Raw genomic sequence first — 11557 nt, forward strand, 5'->3', positions numbered from 1 at the left:
AATTAGGGGCGGGGAGAGTAATTGAGTGACTTTTTGTCACAAAAACAAGGAAGTAAAAAATATTTTCCCCTTCCCACACTTAATTTGCATATACAAATTCAGATTCGTATTCAGCCAAATCTTTCACGAAGGATTCGGGGGTTCGGCCGAATCAAAATTGGTGCATCCCTAGTTTATGGAAATCTGTATAGTGGCTGAAAAGTGCAGGACATGTACATTATAAGTAAACATCAACAATGTGAAATACAATTCATGCCAAATTGTCAACTGCTGAAATCTGATCAGCAGAGCTTCCATTCCATTTTCTCTAATTTTTCCTCTCATCATTTGTCATGCACTTCAGCCACCTTCTTGCCCTTTTCTTACTTGTTTCTTTTCTATTTTGCCTTGCTCCAATGCATCACAATTTCCTTCTGGTTATCTTCTTTTCCCTGCCATCTAAAACTTTTCACTCCTTTCCTTTTGTATATTGCTTTCCTTCTTTCCTTCTACTCTAAATGCCCTCGTCCCATGCAGGCACCAACCCCAGTACAACACTCTCAGCTGTTGATAGGACTGTGTTGCTCTACTGTGTGCTGCTGGACAGGAGTTTTTATTTTGAGTGTCTGTGTATTGTTTGGTATTGTACAGATACATGATTTTGACCAGCACCCAGGCAGTTGTTTTTTTTGTATGAGAGTGCAACATCCAGGACTGATAAACACACACACACATATATCTTCAGTATCCACACTCCAATCAAGCAATCTCAGGGGTGCACGGCCAATTCTCAATCATATAATCAAAATTTGGAATAAAGCATTCCTGGGCCAGCACTTTCCTTAGTAAAACAAGTGTCTTTTTATTTCATTTCACACATCACAGTGCTCTGAACTTTTTAACGTTTTCTTCTAGCATATTTTTCATTATAATAACTCTAATACCAGAATTTTGTTTCAAATGGTGACATATTTGCTGAGGTGATAATTTATATACTTTGAACATTTGACAAAGTGCAGTATATAGAAGTACATTTTGCTTACCAAAAATATCAGAAAATGATTCGGTACACTGAATACAGCGCTAGAAACAGCTATGACATTACTGTAGATCACAGTATTCTAGAACCAATGAGCATAAGTGCTAAACAGTTCCACAAGGTGGCAGCTGCAACTGTGCAGAAATATATGGTTCCCAGCATAAAAATTCTTTATACCAGTACAGTATTTAGAAATGATATACACATTTCCATCAAACACAAGACACAGCAACCCACAGCAACCAATACGATTTATTATTTTATACAGGTGACCAGTAAATGCTAAGTGCTAATAGACTTCTATACATGATTAGACTTGTTCCTTATATTATTATCAAATACTAAAATATTGACAGTTTAGCGAAATATAAAAGTTTAGTGAAATAGCGAAGTCACAGATTGACCTCAATGGAAGGGACTGGGTTAAACATGGACTGCTACACATGTTCTGGGGCAGATAATGATCTGTCCTTAGCTAAATTAAATAGTAATAACTAATTTATTATTAGTTTTAGCAAGAGTAGCAAATAAAATGAGCATATTTTTTTAACTGTTTTTGTATTAGTTGTTCCAAAGATTTTAGTGACAATGCCTCTCTAAAAGTGCAGACATAATGATTAGACATCATATGAAATCAGAGTGTCTAGCCTGACTGGAAATTATCATATTTTTTAACACAGTTGCTAATAATCACATGTGCTGTTAAATAATAAAGATTCTTTTTTTAAATCTACTTCCAGCTTACAGAAAACTTCTCCTCTTTCCACCCAAAATGCCATTTATCTTTTTCACATAAAAATTGATAGATATAAACCATGGTAACCTTTTGCAACCATGCCATCAGTAGAGGTGTTTATATAAAAGAATATTTTGCTGTAGCAGAACCTCAAACAAATTAGCCTGGCCTAGATCACAGCTTGAAATGCATGTGTTGTTTATGACGGATGGGAAATATATGAAAAATAATAGCAACTTTAGTTTCATGTGGAAGTGCCTTTGATAGTGTTTGCATATGCATATAGTGAGAGTCAGTATTAAGTGTGGTCTTCTGTAGCACAACTTTTTGAAGCAGTCCAGTCAATCGTCATTCATTTATCATGGCAGTCACACTTTTTATCTGCCGTCAAGCTGGATAAAGTGCTCCAGCCATTTTAGGGTGATCAGACTATAATGGGAAATCATAGGGGTTTAATCCTATTTTCCTTCCTATTGTTTTCCCTTAATTACAAATATAAACACCATCCTTATTGTAAAGATGAGATTAGTGATCTCCAGCTTCCAATTGCAAAACAGATTCTGATGAATGGACATATTGATTAAAGTATTTCTGTAGTGAGAAATATTGGATATTTAAAATTATGTAAATTAAAGTAAAAAGTGACTGGGGTAATTTGTGTTTAATGCATGTAAAGTACCCGTGTATTTACCAGTAAAGGGTTTTGGCTGACAATTTCATGTATGGCCCATGGAATTTGGTCTGAAACACAAGAACCCACCAGCACACCCCTGTCTCTCGATCCTAAATAGGTCCGGTGCACAGTCACAGGGGTCGGCACCCTCAATTATGAGTAGTAAAAAGAAAATGAACCGGCACTACGGACTCCATGCAAGCGGGACAAGCCCTGCTTGTTAATTCAAGGTAACATTTCAGGAGCGTGCCCCTTCGTCAGACCCGAGGCTGGTCTGATGAAGGGGCACGCCCCCGAAACGTTACCTTGAATAAACACGCAGGGCTTGTCCCGCTTGCATGGAGTCCGTAGTGCCGGTTCATTTTCTTTTTATGGCCCATGGAATTTGACATGGGAACCTTAGTGTGAAATGGTTTGTTTTATCAGAGAACAAATTAATTTACTACCCCTGTGTCTTCGCTGCCAGGGTCTCTCAACTCCTGCTTTCAATATGTACCATTTCCATATGCTGTCACAGTAGCAGAAGTGGATAAATCACGAGCATGATGGGATTCAAACCTGCTTAAATATATCTTCTTGTTATAGTTTAGTTAAAGGTTTTGACCAACTTATCTTCAAGTTGTATAGTAATATCTGTGATAGAGAGGAGATAAATTGTGAATGCAAGTGGGCGAATTTCTCTTTAAGCCTTCATAAATCTGTTCACCACTGCATTCCCCAAAAAGGAAGATGCTTCCCTAGAGAATTTCTGACTTTACTCATGGCAGATGATGATATTCGTATAACTGCATTGGGTACACTAGTCTGTATTTTTTCTCTTTACCCTAATTACTGACACAGCCCTTTAAAATATATTTGAAATGTTGACTGTCTCACAAAGTATAACACTTTAATGTGACAAATCTGTCCAAAGCATCAAACACAGTGAGGTATTCTTTTCATTATTGGAAGCTCCTGCAAACAGTGCCCTTTGCTTCTCTTCTATAATCCTTGCTCGTTTATTTATTGGAAGACACCTGTTGGGTATAAAATAATTGCAAAGCTCTGTGTAACTTGCTAGAGTTATGTAAATGAATGACAATGAATCAAAAAATCCACTAACAACCCCAATTATTTATATCAACCATTCTCAGTTTAAATTCTGTCTTAGAATGTAGTGTAGCAAAACCCCACATGTTTACAGTATTGTCAGCATTTATACCAGTAAACCATTCAAAACACACCTTCCTAATATATAGCCACTCCTTCCCCAATAGCTTGTTATTTGGTGTGGGGAATTTTTTTTAAAAAATATGCCCTCAAAAACTGTTTTTACAGTTTTTTTACTGCTTTTATATGTTGTACGTAAGGCTGATATATGGTCCTTCTAGTCCCATTCCATAGAGTTGACAAATAAGGGCCTTGCCTTAGGATTGACACAAACACATGGATCTTGAAGAACCCCATAACCATGTTTTGTGGTGAATCTCAATACCCATTATTCTTGCAGTTCAAAGTAGTTGTATGTTTACTACTGTCAGTTTATTGTACTTATAGATGAGGGTTGCCTGCTGCACTAGCAGTTGTTGTCATGTGACTTTTATTGCCATTCTGCATATAGATAAACACTTCTTTCTGCTATATAATACAACAGATATCTTCAAGTCATTGCCACATCTTGAATTTATTAATGTGGATGACTTTTTACATTATTTAACTATTTTACAGCCTGTACTGAAAGATAACATAAAGTCACACCATTTTAAGTATTGCCCTGAACTAAGCACACTTCTGAAATATAAGGAGTTGTTGATCTTTTAATTAGTATGGATAATATAATTCGCTAATGTTGGGTAATACGCCAAAAGGCAAAGGAATATTGGATCCTACAATAATTTTAGAATATAGTTAATGGTGTTTCTTTGCTGTGAGGGGGGAAAAGGGTTCAGCATGAAGGACCAGTACTCTCATTATTGATATTTTAAATGATTCCTAATCTCTACTGCATGTTTAAGTGGGTGATTTGACAGATTTTTGTGCATTGCAGGAGTTTTATTACACCATAGTGGGCAGTTTCTGAACTATAACATTCAGTATTCTTAACCTAAGAAATGTTCTAACTTTAGACAATGATTTAGGGGTCTATTTATCATGCTGTGTAAAAAGTGGAGTGAAGCATTACCTGTGATGTTGCCCAGAGCAACCAATTAACAATTAGATATCAACGGTGAGAAATCAAAAGTAAAGATCTGATTGGTTGCTATAAACAACATTGCCGGTAATGTATCACTCCACTTTTTACACAGCATGATAAATAGACCCATTAGTGTGCCAAAGTGATTAGTGTTGAATATTAGTCTACTTATCTTGCATATTTTCAACAGACTTTCTTGTGGACTGGAATATATACAAAAGACCACTGTTTACTTTTCTTTTTTTACAATAATTCACTAGTGTTTCACAGAACACAAGGCTGCATATGCATATTTTAAAACTACTGTTCTGTGTTTCTGCATGCCAACTTGCTGGCGGTAGTGGTGCATATGCCAAGTGTTAACCAGACTGAATGCATGAGCCCGTTGCTTGATGCCCCACATAAAGCCAGATTATGGGGAGGTTGCACCCTGTGTTTGTTGTTGCCTTGTAATGTTGTGATAAATTTTAGTATAAAGTTACACTTCGTACACTTTGTAAGGAGAATGGGCATCAGCACGCTTTATTTGTTAACAAAAATGCTTCTGCACATTAATTCTACTAACCACTAACTGAGTCCTTTCTCCTTAATGTGCCTTCTATCGGTGTAAATATATTATAGCTTACAATTTGCTTTTACTTGTGGCAACAGAAGGGCTCACCAGGTGAAACCACAAATTATTGACAAATGTCTTCGACTGCTTAATAAAGTGTCATTTACTGCATAATCCAAACTAGGATTTAAAATATGTACACATAACAGATTCAGCTTTGTTTTCAAATATAAATGTAATTATATAAATGGATTCATGAAATAATATTCAAATGAATAATAATGATAATAAAAGCTTCCTGGCGACCTTTCTGCTTTGTCACGAGTAAAGCCATAATTCGATATCAGTTGTATACAGTGTATAACTAATTGATTTCTATGCTCTTCTCTTACTCCTTCGATGTGATCGACAAGAAATGTCAAAAAGCGAAGATATGATCCATCACAATCAGGAATATGAAAACACACAGGTGGACATTTTCTTCCTGCACTTCTGGCGAATTGGTGGGATGAACACAGAGAGCACTTCCATGAAAAATGCCCATTATATCCATTACAATCTACAAAATGCTCATAAACATCAACTGCTTCTTGGGTTTTGAAGTCATATGAGATTTGAAGTAATATTCTCATAGGTGTTTTCCAGAATATTAGAAACAAAAACTCACAAGCAAAAGTGTTTCCTTGAAATCAAATCCAGCCTACAGAAAATATTGTTTTTATTAAATTAATAAAAGAGAAAGTAAAAGGAAATTTGAGTGCAATAGCTTTTTCAACAGAACCTAAGCAAGTATAAAAGCTAAATTTTGCAGGATTGCTGTTTGGCACCAAGTGAGTGTCTTCAAACTGCGGCATGACTTTTACCCTTTCTTACCGATTACTGATAAAATCCAGTAGCATGAAATTTTGAAAAGGGTAAAACTGCATGGCACATTGCTACAAATAAACAAGAAAAAAAAAAGAAGGAAAAATTGAGCCAACCTTTGAGAATGAAGAATGGAAGATGGGACCCTTATGAGGAGACTCAAAAAGTAACTTTAATAAAAGAACATTGCAGTCATCTCTTAAGATTCAGGGAACAACTGAGTCACCAAACAGCTAAGACCCTGAAACCCGCACTCTTCTGTAATCCAAGCCATGAGAGATGAAATCATAAAATGATCAACTTGTTAAGGACTTGTACATATGAAAATAGAAGACTTAACACTGGATGTTGGAAAGGATTTTCTGACAGCAAAATCTTTATGTGTATGTATAAAAAAAGAAAATGTAAAAAAAAGATTTTTCATATATATATATATATATATGAGTTTTTTTTGGCCCCCTCACTTTTTCTAGCATGTAGGGTAGGCACGCTGCTGGGCTTGCAAACATTACTAAGGCAGACTGAGCATGTAAATGCAGGAAATTTTGGCACAAAACAAGTGTGATATGAGGTTTGTATGCTTGAAACCAAAAAAAAAACACCTTTATTAAAGTATATAATGTAAATGGATATGTATTTAGGAATTTTAAAATTAACTTTTTTGTTGCTGCCGTGAGAGTTCCTGTACATAATGTATGAAAATAGAAAATTTGCTACATACTCAAATTATTCACTGAAGTGCCAAGCTTATATACACATGTCTTTTTTTTAATGTTCATTTCCCACATGCATGTATGAATCTTTTAGGAATACATTGTTTTATTTTAAGTAAGTAAGTTTAAGTAAGAAAAATTGTTTCTCTTATTTGTCTATATATATATATATATATATATATATATATATATATATATATATATATATATATATATACAGTATGTAGAGAGAGAGAGAGTCTAGACAAGTCAATAAAGTATGTATAAGTAAAACCATCATATTTTGAAACTGCTGCATCTTACAGACGGACATATTTTGTCTGGAAGGTCCTATACATAATTAAGTCTATGCCATTTTTAATTTTTCTTCCTAAGTCTACACCTTACTAACACTGTTATGTATAGATGATATTTTTATTCCGTGATTAGGGATCATACTTGTAAACCATCCTATCAGTCCTATGCTGAATTGCATTTTTATGCCACCTTAATTGTTTTGTTCAGATGTACTCAAATATCCATATTGGCTATGGGTATATATCAGTAGCACCTGACTTTAACATCTTTCTGGTTGTATTTGAAGACTTCTTTTAATATACTCTACATAATAACAGACACAGTTTACAGACATAGGTCTGGCTGACAGTTTGCCCTTACTCTAGAATACTATGAAGAATTTAGTAATATTCAGTAATATTCAGCTGCACATTTGCAGTAATCACACATTATAATTATAAAATGCAGACAATATTATTATGAATATTACATTTATTTATAAATATTGGCTATATACTGGCTGTGTGATTTAATACTATTTTAGTCATTTAAGCCCATAGCCTGTTATTAAACAGATACAGTACATCGCCTGTATTTTTCATGCAGTCTACCTATCTTTCATCAAAAGTTATTAGGCTTTACTCACACTACATAAACCAATGACAGTGGCATATTAGGAATTCAATGGTAAGTAATTTGTTCAGATTAATCAGAGCCCATCCCAGCAATACAGAATTCTATGGAACCAGATTTTTTTGGATCTGTGCAATGAAATATGGTCATATTTTAAGTCTAGATCAGAGTAGTCAAATCTGTTACCACATTTATCCTCTTGGCCTTGCATGGAAATTTGATGTACATGCAATTATCCTGTTTTGGCTAGCCACAATTATACAAATAGAATCTAATTATGCATGCTACTCCATCCCTGCGGGAAATGACAAAGGTAGACAGGAGGGACGGGAAGGATTTAGATTTTTTTCACCCAGTTAGGATTACATGGCACAATCGATGATGAATCTGATATGTAGAACTTGTAATGTGAATCCATGAATCCACTTCTAATTTAATCTATGTAGATGGATTAAAAATTGTAATTTGAATCAATCCTTAAAGGACAAGTAAAATTAAATTCACTGGAGTGTATTATGCACCACCTAGTAAATATAAATATATCCAACCTTAGACTTAAACATGTAGGTTGCTGAGAAAGAGCACAGAGGCAGAACTTGCTGCAAATAGTGTTTTATTCCTACTACATGTTTCGGGCAATGTGCCCTTTATCAAGTGTATATCCAACCTTAGACCCTGGGCCAGTGGTCCTGTCCCCTGAAATGTGCACCAGCTAAGGTTCTATTGCTGCCGCACTCTGCTGTCATCCTTCCCCAAACCCCAGACATTTTCTGTGCTGTCCTGATGTTTATGTGCAGTACATGAAACTTGCAACTTTAAGGGGGTTATTAACTAAAACTAGTATTTCTTTTAATCACTAGCTATCACTAGCTCCAAGCTTTGCTTTTCCAAACCAAAAATTCTCTTATGTGGGAATAATGATTCAGTGGGATGTTAGAACTCAGCACTCTCATCAAGCACTAACACTGCATAGGACTGAATGGTATTTGACCAAAGCAGTTAATCACACTCTGATAATATTTGTCTGCTTTGACCAATCTTTCAATTTATTAAATGATTTCCTGACTGTTGGGAATATTTTCCTGGTAGTCAGGAAAGGGTTTAATAACAGTAAAAAAAAAATAACAGTCTTTCCCAGTTTAAATTTTAGCAAATGTTCCCCAAAGTGGCATGTTTAGAAAAGCAGTACAGAAATACAGTTTTCTGCACCAAATTTTAATATATAATACATAATTAAAAAGTAAAACATTGTGTAAACCACCATGTAAGTCTAGTAAACTTACATGGGAACCTGTGTAGTTATTAAAATTAAGATAGTAAGTTTGACATATGTACTCTCATAAATAGCACACCCTGAGCCTTTAAATCGGGAATATACGCAAAAGGGGAACTCAGCATTGGTTTAAAAACTGCAACTACATAATTATAATTCCATTTACAGTGAACTGCACAAAAAATGTATTGCAGATATAAATATGTCCCTTAGTATAGTCATTGGGGGCAATATAGTGAAAAGTATCATACTATTTTTTTATGAGGAATGACCATCATTAAAAGTAACAGAATATGTAAACTGGCAAAAAGAATGATTAAAGGGGTTGTTCACCATTACATTAACTTTTAGTTTGATGTAGATATTGATATTCTGAGTCAATTTGCAATTGTTTTGCATTTTTTATTATTTTTGGGTTATCATTTATTTAGCTTTGTGTTCAGCAGCTTTCCCAATTGGAATTTCAGCAGCTATCATTTGCTAGGGTCTTGTTTGCCTTAGCAACCAGGCAGTGGTTTGAATGCAAGACTGGAATATAAATAAGAGGGAGCCTGAATAGAAGTATAAGGAATAAAAAGTAACTATAACAATACAATTCTAGCCTCACAGAGCAATCATATTTAGCTGTCAGGGTCTGTTGCCCCCATTTGAAAGCTGGAAATATATAGAGGAAGACATAATTCCAACACTATAAAAAATAAATAATGGTGACCAATTGCAAAGTTACTAGGATATAACATATTGAAAGTTAATAGGTGAACCACACATTTAAGAAACCATTTTTAACATTAAGCTGATATAAACAACTATACATGGATCATGAGCATACACACACATATATAGTATTTTATTTTGGTCTTAAAGTTCTTTGAGTCCTGTAAAACATTGTGCCATGTCATAACTGTCAGGCTAAGACTAAAGCCTAATTATTGTATAAAACTGCATTGGACTGCTAGCTGCTTTCTTATTGTTCTCTATACATTTCCACATTAGTTATTGAGACATCTGTGCAAATATGACCCTGCAGACAGTGAGCATTGTATACTAAATTATAATATGGACTTGAAAGTATAGTAGGCAACTTGCAAAATGTAGTTGTCCAGCTGTATCCGAAGTACAACTCTTTGGCTTATTACATTACCAATGCCGAAGAAGCACCTGAAAATGTGCATAGGACAGTTTAAGAAAACTGCTCATTTCAGCTACTTCTGACTGAAGTGTTAAGGAAAGTGGTTGGAAATCTTTCCCCAGGGACCAAGGTTCTGAAACTAGACATGTCCCCAGGAAACAGGGACAAATAGGAACCCTATTATAGAGACAAGCAAAATGATTATGCCAAATTTCTCATAGTTTTTCATAGCATTGTGTTAATTTAAATGCAGTGTGTTTACTTTCTCTGCCACTTTAGCAAACACAGTGTTTTTTTCTTCCTCAGCCACATTCTACATCAGCAGGATATTTCTGTAAGATGAACCATAGTAACCATAGGATGAAATATAATTCAATTGCAGTTGATTAAAAATCCTGATGAATCCACACATTGATCTTCTTTGAAAAAATCTAACAGGGACATTTTGTCCTTCAGTATCCAAAATTCTTAACCTGCCCTAAAGTATGTGTAGCTACTATCAAAATGAGTGTCACGCCGCTAAACAAATTTCAACGTGGTATTATTTTTATGCAAGCAATATTCTAGAATCAAAACTGAAATTTCCATTTCCTGAAACTCAAGTAAACAAGAAAGTTCCACTGCTTGAAAAATACTTTACAAATTGCAGAAAGGAGATGATAGACCACAGTAAAGCTCAAGAAGTTGCTGCATGAACTGAAACTTTATAGCTTAGTAGCTGTCCTGATATGTTTCTGAACAAAGGAATGAATAGTGGCCTAAAAACACTGTCAGTAGGAGCATTTCAACACTGAATGCAGAGCTACCCCATGTCTATACCCCCTTATTTATGGGCAAACTACCGAAGGCTGAAGTTTAGCATGTTCAGTTTCGTAGCCTGCCTAGTGAAAGTTAGATTTCTGTCTAAAGACTGCCAACACTGAGGATAAGTGATAATTTTGGGTTGAGCTCCGGTTGTTCACTGAAAGAGGCCTTGTGCCTTATATATATATATATAGCATGCAAGGCCATAGTGGAAGATGATGACAAAAACTTGAAAAAGGGTATTGCACATTTCTTTTCCAAAACAGAAAGTCCAAGTCGCAATCTTTCTGCCATTTTGTGAATTTCCAACATTCTAGTCCTCCAGATTATGGGGTGTTGACTGTGTAACATGATTAAGTTCAGAGTATCAGTTTGCCCTGATAGATAAAAACAAATCTTTTTCTTGTGGCCCCGTGAGAATGCTTTAACTGTTCTCCTTGTTGCCGGCCAGCATGAATTGCTGCTTAGAAAATGAAAACTTTATTAAAGGTACAGTTAGTTTTGCTCAAGCTTGAATGGTCTGCACAAGATACTTAGCATGTGACATGTTCATTTCTAGTTTATGATAAAGAAGATTTGAAGTTCTCACAAACGTTTTTAAAAATCATTTATAGCAGGGGATAAAACGGAATATGTACCCTCATTAAATACTTATTTTTACCTACGTTAATCAAATGTTTGCTTATTATATGAAGCTGATGTTAGCATCATC

The 11557-nt window shown here is 35.0% G+C and overlaps 1 protein-coding gene across 6 annotated transcripts in view; it reads left to right on the plus strand.

Moving 5' to 3' along the window:
- The window catches only part of LOC108701467 (disintegrin and metalloproteinase domain-containing protein 23), an 83314-nt gene extending 74980 nt beyond the window's left edge, over positions 1–8334 (plus strand). For 3 of the 6 annotated variants that reach the window (XM_041576238.1, XM_041576237.1, XM_041576239.1), the window contains exon 26: positions 5567–5706. In XM_041576238.1, coding sequence (XP_041432172.1) covers positions 5567–5612 — 46 coding nt within the window. In that variant the 3' untranslated portion in view covers positions 5613–5706. Of the gene's footprint in view, positions 1–5566 lie in introns of all 6 variants that reach the window. The other 3 variants (XM_041576235.1, XM_041576234.1, XM_041576236.1) reach the window with 2 other exon arrangements.
- The last annotated feature ends 3223 nt before the right edge of the window (positions 8335–11557 follow it).

Source organism: Xenopus laevis, chromosome 9_10L (assembly GCF_017654675.1).
Source record: "Xenopus laevis strain J_2021 chromosome 9_10L, Xenopus_laevis_v10.1, whole genome shotgun sequence".
NCBI classification, from domain to species: Eukaryota; Metazoa; Chordata; class Amphibia; order Anura; family Pipidae; genus Xenopus; species Xenopus laevis.